The sequence below is a fragment of the Puma concolor genome, chromosome D2 (genome assembly GCF_028749965.1).
Source record: "Puma concolor isolate L17-30 chromosome D2, mPumCon1.1.hap2, whole genome shotgun sequence".
Taxonomy (NCBI): domain Eukaryota; kingdom Metazoa; phylum Chordata; class Mammalia; order Carnivora; family Felidae; genus Puma; species Puma concolor.
Window position 1 is genome coordinate 69,006,852 of NC_141677.1, and position 23,764 is coordinate 69,030,615.

General features: G+C 41.3%; 1 protein-coding gene and 1 pseudogene across 4 annotated transcripts in view; both read left to right on the forward strand.

Moving 5' to 3' along the window:
- RBM20 (RNA binding motif protein 20) overlaps positions 1-23,764 on the forward strand; it is a 196,022-nt gene that overhangs the window by 2,036 nt on the left and 170,222 nt on the right. The window contains exon 1 of one of the 4 annotated variants that reach the window (XM_086680844.1): positions 18,207-20,804. The exons of the other annotated variants lie outside the window; for them this stretch is intronic. Coding sequence (XP_086536970.1) covers positions 20,776-20,804 — 29 coding nt within the window. The 5' untranslated portion in view covers positions 18,207-20,775. Of the gene's footprint in view, positions 1-18,206; positions 20,805-23,764 lie in introns of those variants that run through there. 4 annotated transcript variants of the gene reach the window in all.
- Positions 15,314-15,855, forward strand: LOC112854692 (large ribosomal subunit protein eL34 pseudogene; annotated as a pseudogene).

Sequence of the window (23,764 nt, forward strand, 5' to 3'; positions counted from 1 at the left end):
ATCTGATGTGCTTCTTACCAGAAATGTCTTGTGGCTTGAGATTAGGCTACACATTAAATTTATTGAGTTTGCTGTGGTATCGTACATTGGTAAATGCGTTTTCCTATCATTTAAATAGGAAAAAATGAGGAATTTTATGTTCACAGAAATATCTTTGTAGATCGGTGTCTCATTTACCCTGTTCTCCCCATTTTGAAAGTTCTGTCTCTGAAATATGTTACTTGAGGAGATAAGAACTTTTCAAAGGTGACCCCTTCTGCTAACAGTCCAGGATGGGAACTTCAAGAAGAGCCTAATGGCCCTGCCTTGTTTTGCATCGGTGACAGATCAGTGTTCAGGGGGCCACGTTCAAGGTGGTGATTATGCCCCTGGGAATGGATGTTTGTGCGCTTATGTTTCCAAAACTTTCTCAATAAGGATGATCTGAGGTTTGCTCCCCTCAGAACCCACTGAAATTGCGCTGGAACCAGGCATAACATGGCAAATGCTTTACGGGTCCATCTTTAATGCGCTGAAACTTGAGCAGGTTATTTTGAAACTACGTTTGCATAATTTAATCTGAGCATCCATTTTTATGTAGTTATGAGGTGCCGGTTGCCTCAGCCATCTTTGAGAAAACGCAGTGGGGAGATTGCCCTCGGCCGCAGAATCGATTGCCCACATCTTGACTGAAAATTTTGTGAGCTAGAGCTCACAGGATAAGATTCTTCTCTGGTGGATGGCCTATTAAATATATCTTATTAGAGAACCTTTGTTTATTCTAGGTATTTTAGTGGGGTCATTATGTAATTCGAAAGAGGAGAAGCTTTGAACTCTTTCATAATGATGCAGATGATCAATGTTATTCATGTGCATAGCGTGTGAGAATTACAAGAATTTTTTTCACTTCTTAATGTCTGTGTTTAGTGATTTTCATTTATATCAGCTCGCATTTTGGATAAAGTCAAGGACTTTGATGAAATAATAGCCATGATCATAATAAAAGCCTGTTCCTCTTCATGTGTGTCATATTTGGTCTTAAGAGAACTGCTTTATTCTGTAAGTAGCTAAACACATGAGGTGTGATGTTGAATAATGGGACTGATTTTGATACTTGTTTTATGATAGCCGGTCTCGGTACTCAGGAAGATTGCAACGAAAGTTCATTTCTGTAGAGTGCTTTTGTTCCAGTCAGGTGTATTTAGTTTTCTTATTACTGCATTCTTAGCTTCAGTCAAGAATCGCCCCCAACCTTTCTGCTCAGATTGACCCCTGACTCCTGGCCCATATTAGCATCACCTGTAAAGATCATCAGCCATGTTTAGACATACAACTAGTATCTTGTAAGATCTTTGTTTTAAACTTGCCTTCTCTAAGCTGGCCAATGTGGAGATATTGCGTAAAATGTAAAGAAGCATTAGGTAAACCATTTGGGCAATAAAAAATATAAATTACAACTTAAGATTTCGAATGAGTTCAGAAAGTCAGAATAATTTGATGACCTAAAATATGTGTATTCTCCATATTAGGAGAAGACAACATTGCTGTGCGCTGGTGGGTGTTTTATAAGGACTTATCTCCTTAAGCATTCACAGCATTTTATTTCCAAAAGTATTTTATGTTTTAATTTTGTGCTTTCAAATCAAACCTAATTCTTGATTTACAACTAGTTATTTACTAACCTGGATGAACAACAGAAGCTGAAGTTCAGGTTGTAAGTTTTGAAACTTTCTTCCCAATGGAAACAGAGTCAGTAAATTCTGTGTGAAATATTGAAGTCTGTTGTCAGATGCAACTATACAGTGTCACTAATCATGGTGAAAATTAACCAAAGAAACACACACTCTTCTGTGAGGCGAACACGTACGTGATTTTCCTAAATAATCTGACTGGCGGCAAAATATGACTTACTGTTTAATGCATGACATTAGTTTGTACATCTGAGTATAGATGAGTTATTTTATTTCCTTTCCAGATTATTTTGATAAGCAGTGACTAAAAGTCAATTATAAAAATAGAAAAGGTTTTGGTTTAGCATTTGATAGGTAGTGTTCCCTACATGTATAAATCCAGCTTCGATTTCTAAAGTTTGTGTCGTCTTCTGCATAGCATTAGGACACCGGCTGACTGGTTTCAGAGGAAAGGCTCCTCAGATTCAGTACAGAAAATGTTATAAGTAGTTATTCTGTTTGCAGGTCATTTTACAGACATTCTGCATTTGGAAAGATCTCCAGGTTACTCTTAGGGAGCAGTGTACAGGAAAGTTGTGTGTGATGTCCAGTCACTTTGATGGGCATGTTGACAGTTCCATCCAGGATCGGGGAGGAAATAAGAATTTGCCAAAAATGGACATTACCTCACACTCACACTTGGTCCTTTTCTGGAAGGAGGATGGAATTTCTAACATCTGCGCCAGTTTCTAACATCAGTTTGAGTCCATTTTTAGGGAAAACAAGGATACACTTGTACAAGGAATTTTGAAAATTTTGAACACAGTCTTACGCTGCACGTCGTTCAGCAGAAAATATCCGAGAGGATTAAGTGTTTACCCAAAACAGGGAAGGAGAGAGGGTGGGTTCTTAGCATTCTGAAAAGTTTCTTTGCGTCTCTAGAAAGGTTTTTTTTTTTTCGTAAAATTTTTTTTTCTTTAGGGTTTATTGTGATCTGTAGTTTTAGATAGTAAGTGTAGCCATCCAGTTATGAGTTGTTGGTTTTTTCAAATTGCCAAAGAGATCAGTATTATGAAATGTAGTACATTATTCCCATTAGTCATGGTAAGTGACTATGCATATGGTGTACATAGAGCTGTTCTAATGTCAGTGCTGTAAGGGGGGGCGGGAGAAAAAAATGATCCCCCATTTTATTCTTCTATCCACTTGTTCTCTTGCTACCTTCTTAGTAGTTGATCAAATTAATAATTTAAAAAACCCAAATCTGTTGGTTGGAATGTGTTAAGATCTGATCGGTTAAGATCTCTTTGCCTGTCCTTATAGTCACCGGGGGGAAAAAAACCCCACCAGGACTGACACACAGTGAAATGATCCCCCATTTTCCAGTTTCTCTGTCTTTCTCTGATTTATTTGTCTTGTGGCTGCAGGTTCCTTGACTCCAGTTAAACTAATATTTCTTCCCTGCCCCTAACAGCTAATCCTTAAGTAAACAAACAGATACGGTTCAATTCACAGCACTGATAAACAAGAATCTAAGAAATGCTAGAAACTGGGGTCTAACCAAGGGATAGGAGTAAAATGGACTGAACCAAACACGGGAAGCGAGAATGGAAGAAGGTTGAGATAGTGGAGTTAAAACTCCAGAGAGAAATTGGGACGCAGGGCACCCCCCTCCCTTCCTCCACCGTGGTCCCCCTGCCAGACAAAAGCTTGAAAGGGTCTCCTATGTCAGAAAATCCCACTTAATCTGATTTTTATTTTCTGCCACAGTAATTATCTTGTTTAGGATGGTCTGACTGATATGATCTTGTATATTTGAACAGGGAAAGTTGCTGTGGGTCCACAGCTGGTGCGAGTGACTGGTAGCTGTGTTTAGAATAGTGCACTGAAAAGTTTTGCAGGAAGTAAAGTGATCCGTAGTCCAGAATCAGGGCGAAGATGGTAATTAGTGGTTTGTAGAAAGGAGCACATGGCAGTTCCCTTTCTGGTTAATGGACCTGGCTGAATCTTGCTGATATGTGTGATATACTGGAAGCCTAATATTGCTTGTTCCCACCAGTGAGAAGACTGGGAAATCCTGACTTTAATTAAAAAGGCACATTTTTGAATTAGGAATGTGAATTTGGTTCCCAACACCACCAACAGGGTGTTGGTGGTAGGCTGATAATTTGCCTGGCTCAGTGGCTGTTCACTTTAAATTGCACCCAACTAAGGTTTCAGTCTTCCAACATTTATAGACAGCAAGTTTCGTTAGGTACAAGTCCTCACTGGCAGCTGTTTGAGGAGGAGGTGGAAGGGAAGTCATCCCCGCACCCCCAGTATTTTGTTTATGTATTTGCATATGACACATATATCCACCTAACAGGATAAAGTCTTTGCAGTAGCAGAAGTTACAGTGAAATTAAATGATCTTCCTCTTTCCTACAGTTCCTGCTGGATTTTATAAATAAGTCCCCTGATGGTTTACAAGGCAACTTTTCCAACTCGACGACAGCACATCTGTCAGGGAGATGGTACATATTGATGTGAATGTACTTTATGAGCAAAAGGCGCAGTTAAACAGCTTGCATGAGGATGTGCTAATAACTTGCAGTTTAGTTTGGTGAATAAATCTTTCCATGTGTTCAGAGACAAAAGGCTGGGGGTCATGCATGTGTTCAGGGGTGGTTGTCATCCCATGAAGATAGTTTTCACGCCACTTTTCCCTTCTTTAATGTGGGTATTTGCTTTAAGGATGCACCAGGGCCATTTGCTGCTGCCCTTTCTATGCACCTGCTTTCTCTCGATCACAGTAATGACCCATCAGTTTTCAGTGGCCACTTCCCGCTCTGGCCCAAGCCTGGAAACCGCCACTCACGGCTGTCTGGACATCTTAAATACGTCTCAGATTTTGCAACTTGTCTATAGATTGTTTCCCAAATATGTTTTTGGCTCTTATTACACTCAGCTTTAAACCTGACCTCTTGCATCATGATGCTAAAGGAGTAGACAAGGTCATCTATACAGTATTTTAAATATGTTTTAATTTCATTAAGTTACTTCTTGTAGATTACTTTGAATTCATTGATGTAATCATTTAGATTACTTTGAATTCATTGATGACTAAAATGATCTAGGATCTGCCTGGTGTTGGAGAATGTAAAATGCACATCTTTGATCTAAATTAATTATTGGGTTTCTGACCAAGAGGGTCCAAGAGGAAAAGAAAACCCTGGACTGGGAACGAGTGACCTGGACAAGCCAATTAACCTTCTTAATCCAGCCTCTCTGGAGGCTGGAAAAAAATTTTTCCTTTCAAGAAAAAGTTATGTGAATCTCCAGGAATATGGTTGAGTAATCATCAGTATAGAATGCCTCCCCTCTCCTATACATCTGATACAGAATATATCCCATATCAGTTATATTTTAGCCATGGGCATAGGTACATGTTTGTGAGATTGCTCACACATGGCAACAGCAATAATTACAAAAAGAAATCAAATGTTTCCTCCAACATTTGCAAAGTGTATTTAGATCAGTGTTATAATTTTAAGTCAGAAAAGTAGATAGAAATGTCAGTGACATGGCAACAGCAATAATTACAAAAAGAAATCAAATGTTTCCTCCAACATTTGCAAAGTGTATTTAGATCGGTGTTATAATTTTAAGTCAGAAAAGTAGATAGAAATGTCAGTGACAAGGCATACGTTTTATACTGTTTTCTGATCACCAGAAATTTTTAAAAATAAAAATTATTTTGGAATGTTAATTACTTGGGACTGTTGAAGTGAATACTTGAGTGTTCAAAAAGAGCGCTGTTTTCAATGCAGGAGGCAATACTTTTCATTTGTCTAAGTTGGATTGTATTCAACCCGGGCAGGTGGGAGTGTGTTTGGTGACCGTGTTGTTTTCAGAGGCACAAAACGTCAACAGGACCTGCGCCCGCGTCTCTCGGAGCGGGGCTGGGCTGGGCTGGACGTGGAGTCCGGAACCGTGCGGCGCAGTCAGTCGGCCCCCGTGGGCCCCAGGGAGCCGCCCAGACCTCAGCCTGAAAAACACTTCGCGAAGAGATCCTGAGTGTTCAAAAGCAGAGCCTCAGGCTTCCGGGTGGCCTCCATGAAGAGACGAAATGTTTCCAGAGCCTCCCAAGGACTGGGTCTCCTTGGGGCCCTGCGACCTCAGGACTAGCAGCGTCATCCCGTAGACTCCAGTTACGGAGAGGATTTGTTTGACACTTGAAAAGATACTTTTTAACCTTCTGCATAAAAGGGGAATGAGTTGAGTGGTTAAATCTTGCTTTATATATAGACTTTACATTATATGCATAATGAGGATGAGCACGGGAGAGTTACTACAGCATTGTCTAGAAGAACAAAAAATTAGAAACCTGCTAAATGTTTCCCAGTTGAGAAAATAAACCACTGCTTGCTCCTCATGTACCATTCGGCAATTACAATAATAATGTTCTCTTATGTTTATTACTATGGAATATAAAATCATATGGAATGTAATAGGGAATATAGTATTGTTAACTACAACAAAAAGTACAAACAGCATGTTACAAGGGATGTCACGTTTTAAAAAAAGGTATGTGAGTGTGTGTGCAGGTACCTGAAAGTCTGGAGAAACATTAAACAAATACAAAGATGCTAACAATAGTTCTAACTCTAGGTGATTCAATATTAGTGTGTGTGGTTTTTTTTTTTTTTTTAACACTTTCTACTTTTTTTTCAGTGAGTATGTATCAATTTTATAATCAGAAAAAATAAAACTCTGTTTTCTTTTTTTTTAATGTTTTTGTTTATTTTTGAGACAGAGAGAGACAGAGCATGAGCAGGGGAGGGGCAGAGAGAGAGGGAGACACAGAATCTGATGCGGGCTCCCGGCTCTGAGCTGTCAGCGGAGAGCCCGATATGGGGCTCGAACTCACAGACTGTGAGATCATGACCTGAGCTGAAGTCGGACGCCCAACTGACTGAGCCACCCAGGCGCCCCAAAACTTTCTGTTTTTTAAAAACAAAACTAGGAATAGGCATTTCATATTGGTTTTGCACTATCTTTAAGACTGAACTGCCCGTTTGTGTCTTAGACTTCAGACCTGGAAGGCCTCTGAGAGCTGCTTTAGCCCAGCCGTCCTGTTTTTCTAGGTAAGGCAAGTGAGCATCAGAGAAGGCAAGTGAATTATTCAAGGTCACGCTGCAAGGGCAGTGGTCGGGTTGGCGCAGGAACCCTCATCGCCCTGTGTATTGTATTTTCTGCTAGGCTACCCTGTTGTGTGCCTGGAGATGGAGAAGAGAGAAATGGAGAACATTCATAAAACAGCCATTTATCTCCTGGCACTAGTCTGCTCAATCCCCCAAGGGGACTTGAAAAGCATCCTTAGGTATGTTACCTTCTCTCTGCTCCCTGTCCAACCCCCAACCCCCACCCCCGTGGGTTTTCTGCAAATGGCGGTAGACTGGCCTCTCCAGAGCATCTCATGCTCTATTTCATTCTGCCAGACAAGCCAGGCATCACATTTTGGGGTTTTTTGTCCTTGAAGTATGTAAGTTGCATAACTGTAGTTCTGTTACCATAACAAAGGAAATTAGTCTTAAATAATTTTCCCTAATGAACACTAGGTTTTTAGCTTTTCCCATTTTCAGAAAAATGTCTCCTATAGCTCTTTTTAAAATCCCCTGGCTGAGATTCACAAGTGCATTTGTTTATGATGTCTCTTTTATTTATTTTATTTTATTATTATTATTTTTTAACGTTTCTTTTTGAGAGAGCGAGCGAGCGAGCACAATGGGGAAGGGCAGAGAGAGAGGGAGACACAGAATCCGAAGCAGGCTCCAGGCTCTGAGCTGTCAGCACAGAGCCCAACACAGGGCTTGAACTCGAGAACCGTGAGATCACTACCTGAGCTGAAGTCGAAGTTGGATGCTTTACCTACTGAGCCACCCAGGCACCCCTGTGAGGTCTCTTTTAACTTAACAACTGTACCCACCTTTTTCTGTTCTTCATGACCGAAGATACCAGGCTATGTTGTCTTGTAGAATGAGCCATGATCTGGATATGTTATTATTTCCTCATGGCCAAATTCAGGTTAAGCATTTTGGCAAGGATCTGCAGTGGATGCTGTGTATTGCACTAAGTTTGATCTGTTGGTTAACGTCATCACTGACGGATCTCTCCATCGTAACAGGACATTTTTTCTCTTTGTGATCTCACGGCTTGTGAGTTCGAGCCCTGTGTCAGGCTCTGTGTTGACAGCTCAGAGCCTGGGGCCTGCTTCCTATTCTGGGTCTCCCTCTCTCTCTCTGCCCTCTCCCGCTCATGCTGTCTCTCTCTGTCTCTCAAAAATAAATGAATATTAAAAAAAAATTTTTAGGGGCGCCTGGGTGGTGCAGTCGGTTAAGCGTCCGACTTCAGCCAGGTCACGATCTCGCGGTCCATGAGTTCAAGCCCCGCGTCAGGCTCTGGGCTGATGGCTCAGAGCCTGGAGGCTGTTTCCGATTCTGTGTCTCCCTCTCTCTCTGCCCCTCCCCCGTTCATGCTCTGTCTCTCTCTGTCCCAAAAATAAATAAACGTTGAAGAAAAAAAAAATAAAAAAATAAATTTTTAAATATATTTTATTTTTTTCAGTAAGCTCTGTGTCCAACGTGGGGCTTGAACTCCTGACCCCAAGATCAAGAGTCACGTGCTCTCCTGACTGAGCCAGCCAGGTGCTCCTGTGGTTTTCTCTTTTAATTTCACCATGTTTTAAAAGCCCCTTCAATGAAATGTGGGACTGAAATGATAAATAAATTCACGTTAGAATGGATTAGTTTGGGTAAATGGTTTAAATCAGTAGGCCTTGTGAATATGTGTGTGTTGTATAGGCCCTTAGATACTATCGGGAGACTGGATTTTTCTCATCCTGACTTCACCGATGGGGCCATTCACTTCCCACTTAACCTCCACGGCAGGCATTTTGTCACGGGCTGCAGTACTTTCTAATGTTCTTACAGAGAGAATATAAATCCCCCTTCATGCTCATGGCATGAATCGATGCTAATGTAAGTTTTGCTAGCTCACACGACGTTTTTAGGCATCCTCTTGAAGCTAAGTCAGCCCTTTACAGAAACCATTTATTTTCCTTTTCAAAACCACTATATGAAGCAGACTTTAAAAATGACTCATGACTTGCCCTGGAGCCTAAACTGGGTGAGTCCCGGAGCTGGTCTGTGCCTACCAGTTTGTTCATGCTTTTTAGATTTAAATTACATAGCTATTTTTGCCTCTTCCAGATTGGTGCTCTTATTTTCATGCACAAAATATGTATGGGTGGGGAACATGGTGTGGAGTGGCGAAAAGAATCCAGAGCAAGCCTGCTCTGTGTTCTAGATTCAGCTTTGCCACCACTCTCCCTGAGCCTCAGTGGTCTCATCTATAAAAGGGAACGATAATAAAGTGAGTAACAACTAACATTCATTGGATGCTTCCTGTGTGCCACCAACTACTCTAAGAACCTTGTGTATGCTACATGCATTTAATCATTAAGTCCAACAATAATTCCGTGAGGTAAGTGCTGTTATTCTCCTCATTTTACAAATGAGGAAATCAGGGGCGCCTGGGTGGCTCAGTTGGTTGAGCGTCCAGCTTCAGCTTAGGTCATGATCTTGCGATTCATGACTTCGAGCCCCACATAGGGCTCTGTGCTGACAGCTCGGAGCCTGGAGCCTGCTATGGATCCTGTGTCTCCCTCTCTCTCTCTCTGTCCCTCCCCCACTCATGCTCTATCTCTCTCTCTTAAAAATAAATAAACATTTAAAAAAATGAAGAAATCATGTTACAAACTTACAAGGACTCAGCAAAGCTAAAAAATAATAATATTTATGAAAAAACGAGTAATGTGAGGCTGGGATGAGAGAATGTTTTATAAATTAATGTGATCATATCATCTGTATGTAAATATCTTTGTCCTCAAAATAATTGATAAAAAACTCATCACTTGGCAAGGAAAATATTATAGAAAAAATTGCTGAAATACATCTGAAAGTAGGTTGATTGAATTTGAGAATAACTAAACATTACAATTAAAAACATTATTTCCTGTTTCTTTTTTCCTTTCTTTCTTCTTCTAGCTTTGAGTGTGCCTTTTGGTTTAAAGTGAAATCCATATCCCAATTTAAATTCCATGAGCCAATCTGACTCTGGCATTTGATTTGCCGCCTTACTCTGCTTGTTACGCATGTTAGGCAAGACCTGAATTTGATGCTCACAGAGAGTATATAAACACTTATAATCCTCTCAACATGTGCTAAAATCATAACAGATACGATCGTTTGATTTGCAAAGAGAGCGTCTGCCAAGTTCGACCACAGCATTTTTAAACCAATTCAGAAAACCAGGATTCCGCAATGATTAAAGTATCCTAGGCTCCTATTAATAGCAAGAATTCCTGACTTGAAACATGGCAACACCAAGCTCCCTTAGTCTGCTCCAGACACACTTCATGAATGGTCTTAGCAGACTTTGTTACAGGTGTCCTTTCGCTTTAAGACACCGTTGTATGTAAAAACCAGACTTTAATGGAGTCAGTAAATCAGGACAGGATTGTTTGCTTTTGACCTGTGAAAGGGTTTACAGTAAAGATCCTTTAAACAATGAGTTCCTCAGGGTGTTTCAAATAAAAATTTAGTAAGTCTATTTTGTAAGTGATGATTTTTAAAACCTTTTGGGTTGTTTTTCAGTTTTACAGAGGTATAATTGAAGTACGCTAAGCTGTACATGTTTAAAGCATCCATCACATAATCAAGGCAGTAAACATTTTTATTACCACTGTGAGTTTCTTCATGCCTTAAAAAAAAATTTTTTTTTTACATTTATTTATTTTGGAGAGACAGAGCACAAGTGGGGGAGGGGCAGAGAGAGGGAGACACAGAATCTGCAGCAGGCTCCAGGCTTTGAGCTGTCAGGACAGAGCCTGACATGGGGCTCGAACCCACACATCGTGAGATCATGACCTGAGCTGAAGTCGGACACTTAACTGACTGAACCACCCAGGGGCCCCCGTGCCTTTTATAATTTATCTTCTGCTCTTTCTCTTAACCCTCTCCGCTCTCAGGCACCTACCCATCTGCTTTTCCATCGTGGTACCTGAGTTTTTGCTTTTTCTAGAATTTTATACAAATGGGATCATAGTTTTTGTTGATGTTGTTGGCCTGGTTTCTTTCACTCAACATAATGATTTTTGGGGAAATTTTTTTTTTAAATTGTGACACAATACACATAGCATTTACTGTTTTAGCTATTTTATTTTTAAAATTTATTTATATGTTTTTAGTTTGTTTATTTATTTTGGTAGAGAGCAAATGGGGTAGGGGTGGAGAGAGAGAGAATCCCAAGCAGACTCCACACTGTCAGCGCAGAGCCCGATGTGGGGCTTGAACTCGCGAACTATGAGATCATGACCTGAGCCAAAATGGAGAGTCAGACGCTTAACCGACTGAGCCACCCAGGCACCCTCATTTTTATTATTTATTTATTTATTTTTGAAAGTTTATTTATTTATTGAAAGAGGGAGGGAGGGAGAGAGGGGGGAGGGGCAGAGACAGAGACAGAGGCAGAGACAGAGAATCCCATGCAGGTTCCACACTGCCGATGTAGAGCCTGACGCGGGGTTTGAACCCACGAACCTGTGAGATCACGACCTGAGCCGAAACCAGGAGCCTGTTGCCTAACTGACTGATCCACCCAGGCACCCCAATTTATTTATTTATTTTTTAATTTTTTAAATAAAAAAAAATTAATTTTTAAAATTAAAAAAAATTTAATTTTCTAAAATAAATCTCTGTGCTCAGCGTGGGGCTAAGACTCACAACCCTGAGATCAAGAGACGTATGCTCTACCAACTGATCCAGCCGGGCACCCCCATTTTCGCTATTTTAAAGTGTAATTAACTAGTGTTTGGTACGTTCACGAGGTTGTGCAACCATTACCACTGTCTAGCTCCAGACCATTTGCATCATCCCAAAAGGAAACCCTGTGTGCAGTGAGCAGTTATTCTCCATTCCCTCCTCCCCCAGGCCTGACAACCACTAATCTGTTTTCTGTCTCTATGGATTTGCCTTTTCTGGATGTTTTATATAAATGGAAACATGCTATATATGGCCTTTTGCATCAGGCTTTCTTTCACTTAACATAATGTTTTTTAAGGTTAACCCATGTTGTAGCCTGTGTTAGTACTTTATTCCTTTTTATTGTTGAATAATATTCCATTATATGGAGAGACAACTTTTTATCCATACATTGGTTGGTGGCTTTTGGTTTTTTCTACCTTTTGACTATTGTGAATAGTGCTGCTGTGAACATCTATGTACTGGTTTTTGCTTGGACATCATTTTTTAATTCTTTTGGGTATATATCTGGGATTGGAATTGCTGAGTCATACGGTGATTCTGTGTTTAATTTGTTGAGGAACCTCCAAACTGTTTCCCTAAGTGGCTGCACCGTTTTATAGTCTCACCAGCAATGAATGAGTAGTCTTATTTCTCCACAACCTTGCCAACACTTGTTATTTTCCTTTTTTTTTTTGTTTTTTTGTTTTAAATTATGGCCATTCTAGTGGGTATAAATGGTATCTCATTGTGATTTGGGTTTGTATTTCCCTAATGAGTAATGATGTTGAGTATCTTCTCTTGTGCAACAAAACCATTTGTATATCTCCTTTAGAGAAATGTCTTTTAAGTCCTTTGTCCATTTAAAAATTTCATTGTTTATCTTTTTTGTGTGAAATTGTGAGGGCCCTTCATAAATTCTGGTTACTAGACCTTTGTCAGATACGTGATTTGCAAATATTTTTTTCCATTCTGTGGGTTTGTTTTTCAGCATACGATTTTAAAGTTCATTCCCCCCCCCCTTTTTTTTTCCACATACCAAAAGTTTGGAACTTTTTATTGTCAAGTGGTATTCCAGTTTATGGATATATCATAAATTGTTTATCCGTTCACCTGTTGATGTATATTTAGGTTGTTTCCAGGTTTTGGCTTTTACAAATAAAGCTGGTATGAATATCCCTTTACAAGTATTTATGTGAACACATCTTTTAGTTTTCTTGGGTAAATATTTGGTCAATGATAATTTAACCTATTAGGAGATGACACGATAAAATCAAATAAGATAAGATAAAAATGATAAGAATCACTTTTGGCTGAAAACACCTTTGAATTTTTATTATTGGGTCTTTGAACAGAGCGTGTTAAATATGACCCTTCAAGATGTTTATGTATTTATTTATTTAAATTTCTTTATTTATTTTGAGAGAGAGGGAGAGCATGAGCAAGGGAGGGGCAGAGAGAGAAAGGGAGAATCCCAAGCAGGCTCAGCGCAGGGCCTGATGCGGGGCTTGAACTCACGAACCTGAGCCACCCAGGTGCTCCAACCCTTCAAGGCATTTAAAGAACACACATGTTAGGGGCACCTGGGTGGCTTAGTCAGTTAAGTGTCCGACTTCAGCTCAGGTTATGATCTCACACTTTGTGAGTTTGAGCCCTGCATTGGGCTCTCTGCTGTCAGTGTGGAGCCTGCTTTGGATTCTTGGATCCTCTGTCACCTCTTTCTGCCTCTCCCCCACGTGTACTCTCTCAAAAATAAGTAAATATTAGGGGCGCCTATGTGGCTCAGTCAGTTAAGTGTCCGTCATCAGCGTAGGTCATGATCTCACGGTTCATGGGTTTGGGTCCCGCGTCAGGCTCTGTGCTGACAGCTCGGAGCCTGGAGCCTGCTTCGGATTCTGTGTCTCCCTCCCTCTCTGTTCCTCCCCCGCTTGCACTCTGTCTCTCTGTCTCTCTCTCTCTCAAAAATAAATAAAGATTAAGAAAAATAAAAAAAGTAAACAAACAAAAAAAAGGACACACACTTTTTCATCTTAGTTTTCAGGGTCAGTCACTCATCAGCTTAGTTTCTCTTTTTCTTCTACTGATGAATCTTCGTCCAGTAATTTTTCATTGGAGAAATAATTATTACCGTGGAAACTGGGACACAAGATGGATAAGATGACAAAACTGCAGAACTTCAAGCTGGAAGGGACCCAGAGATCATCTACTTCAATTCTCTAGTGAGCAGAGGAAACTTACGTGCCTGTGAGTAATTTTAAGTCTCCTAGTGATGAGGTGTCTACAGATGTAACAGTGCGGGGGTTGAGTGAATGGCACCGTGTTCCTGCTGTGCTATAGGGCTCACAGGACACCTTTTCCCCCCTCGCTTGTCCCATTTAATCCCAGCAAGCTCATGAAACAGGTAGGCAGTTACCAGTAGTTGAGGGGTCCCTAACCAACGATCGGAGGCCGCCGGCTCGGAGCCAGGCCTTCTGTCCTGTTCCAACTTGTACGTCCTTCTCCCTTTCTGGTGAATCTTTCCCCGCCTCTGAGCTGACTGCCACTGCCTTCATTCAAGCCTCCCAGCTTCTGCCCCTGCCTCCAGCTGGGCCTGTCCTCAGATCTTTCTCTTCTCCACACCAGTTCAGCCTTAATCTTGTCTGTTTGCTCAAAGCCCTGCTGTAGCATCTTGTTGCCTGTAGGTTGAGATTCAGACTGCTTAGAAGCTCTTTCTGGAACAGCCCCCACTTAACTGTCCACGCCTGGCCCTAACTGCCTCCTGCTCTCTCGCCCTGCACTACCTTTTCTCCTCAACTCTAACCTTCCTTTCCTGATTATGGATTCTGCTTAGACCTCATGTCTTATAGGGAACTGTCCCCGACACCACACAAGAACATGGGCTGGGTGCTCCTATCCTGTGAGGCCTTGTGGCCCCCCACTGTAGTGTTTACTCCACGCTTGCCTCTTGTTGGTCCACCCCTGAAGACTCCACCAAGTCCTTCAGGTTGGGGCCAGTGTCTTTCATCTTGGTGTCCCTAGCATCTGACAGGGTCCCTGGCACATAGTTTGTTGAATATGACAGAAGGAGCAAGTTGACAGCCACCTAACTATAGATCTAATGGACTTTATGATGAAAAAACCCACTCAGAAGGGTCTCATGGGTGCGAATTGATGTGGGAGCGAAATTTGGTTTTCTCCAATGTATGCGTTATTCTGCCTGCCTGTCTGAAAAGGCTGGAGGAACACAAACAGCCTGCCTTGATGTTTGGAGAGGTGGTGTAAGGGGTGGGGGTGGGGGTTGGGGAACAGACCCAGGAGGTATAAGAAACCCAAGCTGTGGTCTGGCTGTACCTTCACGTCACTGTGTTAGCAGAGATAGGGCACTGAGTCTCTTAGGTCCCACCTTTGTTAAAGGGGGTCAGGGTGTGGGCTTGTTACAGGATGTGGGGTTTGTTATAACCATCAGTGAGATGACAAGGGAACACGCTTTGAGGAGAATAAAGTGCTGAATACACGTGCATCATAATGGAACCAGGCTTCCTCTCCAGCCAGGGACCCGATTGTGCCTTTCAAGGTACAGGCAGTTTCCAGGCTGGATTTCTTCATCTTTGATCCAAATAGAGAGGGTGGAAATGACCACTCAGAATACCCCTTGAATCCTGTTGCATCAAAGCTTTCAACAACAGAAATTTCTGGACAACAAAAATGTTTTTGTTTTTTTTTAGTCTTTTTTAAGTCCTAAGCAAACACTATGTTTACTTCAAGCAATTGCTAAAACAACATAACTGAAGACAGCTGTGACACCAAGATACTTTATTATTACCTTGACATTTGTGATAATGACAGTTTAATGGTGGCAATGATAATTGGGCAGTTGACCAGTGGCAGCTGCAAAAAGGAGTTGCCCATTTGGCCTTTGAACTCACAAACGCTTTCTTTTTCCTCTTCCTGGGATGGTGTCAAGAGGCTTCCAGAAGGGTCCAGTGTTTGACGCACTGTCGTAAGCTGTCCTACAATACAGCCTCAGACAAAACGAGGCCACCCTGAGCCCCTGGTAATGGCATTGTTTACCTTTCCAAGGAGGTTGGGACAGCATCAATCCGCATGTGGTGCGTGCCCAGGCTAAGGAGTTCGTGCCGTGAGGCCTAAGGTTCTTATGAAATGAAAAAAACACGTCAGTAGGGCCGTGGTGGTTCCATGTGCGCTAAGTGTGTCCGTGACAGGATCAAGCGTGCTTTCCTTATTGAGGAGCAGAAAATCGTTGTGAAAGTGTTGAAGGCACAATCACAGAGTCCGAAAGCTAAATAAACAAATGAAGGTTTTTTTTGACTAATTAAAAAAAAAAAAAAGGAAAAGGAAAAAGAAAGGAGTTGCCCAGAACATAACTTAACGCCCATGATTTCTGCTCCGCCGCCCTATTAAAATTGCATTCTGCATCTCCCCGTCCAATCTCCCTTACTTTGCTTTGTTTTCAACCGTAGCACGTTTTCTCTTAATAGCTGATATAACTTACTTCACTTACTGTGTTTTTACTGTCTGTGTGTCTCCTCCCACCCAGCCTGTGTCACGTGTCACATAAACTCTCCAGGAGCAGAAGCGTTTCATTCAGTGATTTACACCCCCCGCCCAACGTAAGGGCAATGCCTGGCACCCAGAAGCAGCTCCCTGAATATTTGTTTGAAGGACTGCATGAACTGTTAGTAAAAGTGTCAAACTTAGACACTTACACAGTGGCATTTGTTTCTTCTCTGAGCCCATGTAAGCTGTGAGCTGTATGTGTTTGGTGGTGCAGGAGGATGTAACGAAAGTGCAAGATATGGGAATATCATAGCCTCTGGTCCTGTGTCATTCTTGGAAGTAAAAGAAGGTGCGGAACTGGGCCGCTCCTCTTGGCCCCAGGCATCAGTGACTCAGTACTTGTATGACAGGCTGGCTCTGACAGTGGCTGGTCTCATTGGACTCTCTTTGGCAGAGACCCAAGCTGTGCATTTGGTGGGATCTTGATGCTGGACGAAGAACAGGAAGGGCTAGGTCTCGCTCAGTCCCTTGCAGTAGGGGCCCAAAAGACTAGGACGAACACATATCCAGCAATAGGGGATTAGTGAGTACATTTGGCTGCGTCCTCCCATACAATGAGGACTATCTCTGTGTGCCGTTAGAAGAAATCTCAGAGGGATGCCTGGGCGGCTGAGTCGGTTGAGCATCCGACCCTTGATTTCGGCTCAGGTCATGATCACGTGGTTTGTGACTTCGAGCCCCATGTCGAGCTCTGTGCTGACCACGCAGAGCCTGCTTTGGATTCTCTGTCTCCCTCTCTCTCTGCCCCCCACTTACTCTCTCGCAAAAATAAATAAATATTAAAAAAAATAAAGAAATCTCCGGGATATGTCAAGGGGAAAAAAAACAGGGTATAGAAAATGTAAATAGTTGCTCCCATTTGTGTAAGAAAAGGGAGAATAGGAAAAAGATATATTAAAAAAATACACACACACCTACACAGAAAATTAATTTCACATAACTTTAAAACACAGTAATTTGATTATACATCTGTAGTGGAATGTACCTTTTTTTTAATGTTTGTTTTTGAGAGAGAGAGACACACAGCATGAGCAGAGGAGGGGCCGAGAGAGAGGGAGACACAGAATCTAAAGCAGGCTCCAGGCTCTGAGCTGTCAGCACAGAGCCTGAGGTGGGGCTCAAACCCACAAACCATGAGATCATGACCTGAACTGAAGTTGGACACTTAACTGACTGAGCCACCCAGGCGCCCCTCTGGTGGAATGTATCTTAAGTTCAAAATAAATTCCAAGTAAATCTTAAACCATTTTCAGTAATATTGTTAGTAATGATATTGGTATTACTATTATGAAACAATTATATATAAAATATTTTATACATATATAGTAAGTAATTGTGTTAAAACCATCAGAAACCAGTGTTTCCAGTATATAAAAAAAGAACAGTTTCATAATTAAAGATGTTAAGTAAAAATCCTGTAATCCTAAATTTGAATTGGAAATGTCAGTGTGAATTCCTGATATATTTTCTCTTTAACAAATAAAAAAGTATTTCCTAACTTTGTCCACTGAAATGCCTAGAAATAATGGCCAATTTAGTAGCAATAAGCACCCATGGCATCCAGATTGTGGCCTCTAAGTACAACTTCCCACTAAAGAGAACTTTGATCCTTAGAAAAAATGGCTGATTCCAGGTCTGGGACAGTAAATGTACAAGCTGTGTTGGAATATCTTGTATCAGCAAGCAAAGAAGCTTCAAAGACCACTTGTGTCCTGCCTGAAGGACTCAAGAGCCAAGTTAAATGGCCTCCCAGTGCCCAAATATGGAACAGTTTAAGCATTAAGGAGTGTAAGTATAGTGGATGGATATACATTACATATATTACAATGTGTCACATTCCTAGTTAAAAATTCAATGGTCCTCACTAGGTTGGGGAACCAACTCATTCTGAAAACTGGTCAAGAAAGGGAAAGAATCAGACCTTTCTTATTGATTACCTTAGGGTATCCAAACTGTTGATGAGGAAAATTTCTTTTTTATAGGAGAATACTATCTAATAAACACAGAAGGAATTATAGAATTGGACCATCATCATTTTGCATCCTCCAGTGAATTATGCGTTTAGACAACATGGTTAGTAAGTTCCTGCTAAAACATCAGGCGAAGCTGGTGGGAAACTTTATATGGGATGGATTGGCTTGATGCATTCAAACCCACTGATCATTTTTAATGTGACAGAAGAGAAAGACTTCAGGTATCATGTACCCACCGAGGTAATGCAGCAGGAAGTAAACAGCACTGTCAAAGGTAAAACCTGAATTCATCTGTGCCAGGCTCAAGGTCTAACTACTAGTTTTCTGTAGTATTCTGTAGAATACAGAATACTATTTTTCTGTAGAAAATACAGGGGACAGAGGAACATGTCAAAACAGTACTATGGAGATAAAAATCAACCAGTTGTGAGTGTGGGACATCCTTCAGGCCTGAAGACCCTTTTTTTTTTTTTTCCAACAAGTAAATTGCAAGGATATATCAGCAGGAGGGGTTCTCTATAGATTAAAACAGATTAAAAATACTTATCCAGTCTATAATCCAGTCTGTAATTTTTAATCTATAATCTTTATTTGGATCCTAGCTCAAAAAAACAAGAAAATGATTAGATTACTTAGGACACTTGAACATACGAAATATTGAGACTAAAGAATGATTGATTGATTGATTGATTGATTGATTGATTGATTTATGGCTCTGGTAATGATACTGTGATTATGTTAAGAATAAAGTTATTGTAGTTCAGAGCTATATACTCAAGTATTTATAGATGAAATAATGACTCTGGGATTGGCTTTGAAACAATAGTGTAGAGGGTGAGAATGGGTAGGGTAGAGAGTAAACAAGATTGACCAACAGTTAAAATTGTTGAAGCTGGGTGATAGGTAAAGGAGGTTTCATTATCCTGTTCCTCTACCTTTGTATAGTTAGAACATGTCCATAATAAAAGGAAAAAAAAAAAAAAAGCCCACCAGCTCAGTCAGTTGGCCAGTCCTGATTCCAGCTGTTCCTGAGTTTAACTTTGGACTGTGGAGCATGCTCTTGAAATCACACAGCTAGCGATTGGAAGGGCTAGGATGGTAATTCACATATGTCTGGCCCCAAAGCTCAAGGCCTTAACATCTGACTCTGTAGAATTTCTGTCCCTCTGTGGCTTAGACTATTGTGGGATTGTTGAGATTGAGAGTGTATAGGGTTTTACAAGCAGCCATAATAGAAACATGGGGAAATGGGGGCAACAACAAAATAAGAACCAAGTCAAAACCAAAACATCAGAGTTAGTCTTCCTTGGAAGGAGGGAACTTCCCTGGGTGAGAGAAGAGAGGGTAGAAAGATTGCACACGTCCCACCTAAACCTTGTTGGGCTTTTCCTGTCCATCCCCCCACCCCGGGTTTTGTATTTAGAGAGACCTGGGTTTAAGTAGCTTGGCCTGTCACTAACTGTGAGTTTACTGTTCTGTGCCTCGGTTTCTTTACCTCATCTAGTCTGGGGGAGGATCACATAAGCTCTTAAATGTTAATTTAGAAGCATAGAAATTAGAAAGCAGAAGCATAATTAGTTCGCCAGGATCCTGAGAATCCCGAAGCTGCGTTGGGGATTGTGTATTTGGAATGTCTTATGGTCTGGATACCCCTGTCTTGCTTTTCCAGCCCTAGCACATTCTCCAGCATTTTCTCCAGGACCTAGGGCAGCCTTACTTACATTTGGAATTACCATTTAGTCTCAGTGAGGACGATCAGGGCTCTAAGGGTGGTAATTTTCCCAGCTGGCCATGTTTGAGTTTGTTATGTGGCTTGATAGCCAAAGGTAGCTGGAGAAGATCCTTCGTAGGTGGGTCCATAGAAAAGTCCAGCCAGACAGCTGGAGGCCAACTTCAACTTCGCCATCTTTGAGGTTGGAAGGAAAAGGTGACATTGCTTGTCCTTTCTGAAGGAAGCACCACATTTTCTTTCCCTTCTACCCCATTTACCCCTTAACCCTAACCTGCTCCCCTTTCCTCACTAAATCTAAGTCTTGTGACACACAGGGCTCAGTCCTGGCAAATGTGGTTCTTTTCGCAAACCTTTGAAGAGTTCCTGGCAAATGCACTTGGTTGAACTGCTTGGTCACCTGCGAAGTATTTAGGAGTCACACCTTGTGGACTTTGATCCCTGGTGTCCAGCTCACTTTCCCCCACTGCGTGTGACCTGTCCACTTGCTGGGGGCTTGGGTGTGAGTGAGCTGCTGGCCCAGGGAAGCTCAGCCAGAGGGAGCCCTGATTTACGAACTGTCTGGATTTAACTGAGGCTACAGCACTTTTATTAATAGAACATGCTGCATTTCCTTTTTATAAAAATATGAAGATCATTGCACTCAGGAAAATGCCTGGTGACTTTCTGTCTTTAGGGCATGTTCATCACCGGGCTAAAATTAAAAGTGAAGTCAGGCCCTTCTTGAGTCTATTTTTAACTGAGTTTAGCATATGAATGTGAACGTGAAGTCTTTCTTTAGATCTCCCTTAACTCAATTACTTACTTATGCTAAGCATCCCGCCTGGAATTTGGGTCTACCTACAGTGGGAGGCCCAGAGGGGGATAACTCTGCTATCTTAGTTTGTGTGTCTTCACCCATCCCAGCTTCACTTATATCTGGACAGTTAAGGAGGCGTTAGTCATTATACTGAAATAATCATCATCATCATAATACGAGAAAAAAAGGAAACCAACCAACCCACCAACCTAATGACCATTCTGTGATGTGTAGATATCAAGTAACCCCTAATTGGTACGTATTTTTCCAGGGGCTCCAATTTAGGAGCAGCCACTTGGGTGGAAGAGGAGACACGGGATTGCAGAGAAGACTGTGTCATTCAGGCAGAAAGTGCGAATGGCCCTGGCTTACCAGGGAGACTTGGGACAACAGGTGGAGGGAGGGAGAGGGGAAAAAACTTAGCAAGTGTCATTCCTGTCCAGAGAGTTCCCGATGAGTGATGGGAGTGCTAGGGAAAACTTTCAGAAACCCTCTTAAATTCCCGCTTTGAAATCGTTTTAATGTCTGCTCTTTGAGGACTGTGAAGGGAGGGGGGCAGAGGGGCAGAGTTGATCCTAACTCTTAAGATTCTTTGGCCTAAAGTTTCACTTGAAGGCAGGGACTGACAAAGGCTCTTTTTTGAACTTCTGCCTAGGGCCTTTCCCTGTGGACGCTTTTTGAGTAAAACATTTTTTTAAAAAAGCCTATTTATCATGATCACTCTTGGCCCTTGTTTTGTTTTGTTTGTTTGTTTGTTTTTAGGACGGTCATTTTGGGTGAAAAAATATTGACAGTTTGTTTCTGCTGATGTCATTTTTCTTTGCACTTTTACATGAATGTATATTCAGCTCGTGGTGTCCTGAACCCTTTTAAGGTGTCATTTTTAAGCAGAGGAAGAACTTCCTTCTGTTTTTTTGGTATGACAGCAAAGCCATTGTTGAGGATAAGCAGAAGATTAATTTAAAATGCCAATTACTTTTGCTAATCCGCTGATGGTGAGGTTGTTTATGGCTGGAGAACTATGAAAATGTTTCCAGATAAAGTGTGAGAGGGGAAAACAGGAAAGGGGTGTGTGTGTGAAGGGGCAGAGGGGTAGTTAGGGGGGCTGGGAATGGTAATTAAGCAATAGGCACCTTCCATATATCGCATTTTCTGTTAAGAGCAGTCGAAATGAAGTATGATGTGTTTATAGGCCACCACCATCTGTCTGAAAAGTCTCCTATGGGTTTTTGTCTGCAGTTCAACAAACCATTTACTTGCTATAATGATCTTTTCAATAAAACTTTGGGTTAAATGACAATACTTTTGGGCTTAGGCGGTTTTCAATTCTGAAGACTTTGTACTTTCACTTAGTTACAGTAAATTTTAAGGGATTGGCTCTCCTAGCCAGATTGATAGTTTTGGGTTATGTCCAGTTAGTAAAACATGGTAAGGGTAGGGGTGGGGAAAGCTATGCGTTGCCACCGTCCTTAAGCCTAGTGACTGAAGGACGTTCTCCTGGCTTCTGGAGGAGGCACCTGTGTGGGACCTGGAGAATGGACAGACCCCTGATAGAGTTGTTGAATTCAAAATAATAGGCCGTCCCTCTGAAACCATTCAATTTCACCCTTATTAGTTATTCAGGTACTTTTGTCTTGGTTTTTATCTCCATTCAACTCTATTCCTTAGTGAATCTAACAATTCATCTCTTTGAAACCTTTTAGTTTCACCTTGGTTGGTTGTTTCCGTTAAAGAGAACATTTTTGTCTTGTTTTTTCCTTGCTTCAACTTGACCCCTTAGGGGGTCCAAAGGTGTTTCACGCCTTGGAGTTTCAGGGTGGATCCAAGAAATGGTCAGGATCACGCTTGTCTCTTTCTCAGGCACTGCTGGGTGGTACCTGGCACAGGTAGATGAGGGAGTGAAGAATGTGTGGCACACTCTTAAATTGTCCTCTGAGAGGAGATCTGAACCTCAATTTCTCACGACCAGACTCTGTTTCTTTAGATCGGTGCTTGTGTGTGAAAAGCCTCTGGCTTTGCTTCTTTCACTGTTACCGTGATTTGTGGGATTGAGGTTAGGCCTGGAATCCTCACAGAGTTCCTCTCAGCTGGAGTTCGCTAACACAGCGGCTGAGAGCGGTGCTAATTCCAGCTGCCAGCAGGAGCCCGCTCCTTCCCTGGCAGGTGGGAGCCCCCTCCGTGAATATTTAGATAGAATCGAACCATCCCTGTTGCACATTTTCTTCTGAATGCTCATGGTTTGTGGAAATGTAGCTTACTCTCATAAATACTTTGACATGCTTCCCTTTCTCCAGGTCTGATTTATAACAGCACTACCGTAACAAGCTGATGGGCAACTTTATTTTATTTTTTATTTTAAATTGAAGTGTAGTTGACTAAAGGGAAATTTTGAAAGAAAGAATAATCATCAGTAATCTCTTCGTTAGACTCCATAATTTGCCTAGTTTGTCTTCATTCTTCTTTTTTGTTGGGTCATGTGCACATAATTTGAAACATGCAACTTTATATTTTTTTTTTTAACATTACGTTGCAAATATATATATATATATATATATATATATATATATATATATATGCAGCTGCATCATTTCATAATTTAATTGTCCATGACTGCTTGATATTCCATTGAGCTGATCTACCAGAATATATCTAATTATTCACCAACTGATGGACAATCATGATTTCCAATACTACAGTAATGGATATATCTGCATGTACGCAGCTTTGGAATATTTCCCAGGAATGGGATTAGTAGGTCAAAGGGCATGAATATTTTTATTACTCTTGATATATTTACCATATTGCTTTACAATAAAGTTGTACCCATTTACAAAGTTAGCAGTAAATTATGAGGGTATGAGTTTCACTGTGAAACTTAACAATAGTTTCACGAGAGGATATGAGAAACCCTTTGCCACGGTTTGAATCCCAGCTTTGTCACTCGCCGCTTACCAGCTGTGTAAACCTTGGGCAAGTTCTAAAGAACTTCCTGTGCCTCAGTTACCTTCTCTGTGAAATGGGGATAACCATAGTACCTACTTCATAGAAATGATTTAGTTAATATTTGTATAGTGCCTACAACAGTGTGTGTGTAGTATCATGGTGTGTGTTTTTAATTTTTATTGATTTTTTATTGTGAGAGAGAGAGAAAGAGAGTTTTAGCAGAGCACAGGGGAGGGGCAGAGGGAGAAAAAGAGAATCTTAAGCAGGTGCCA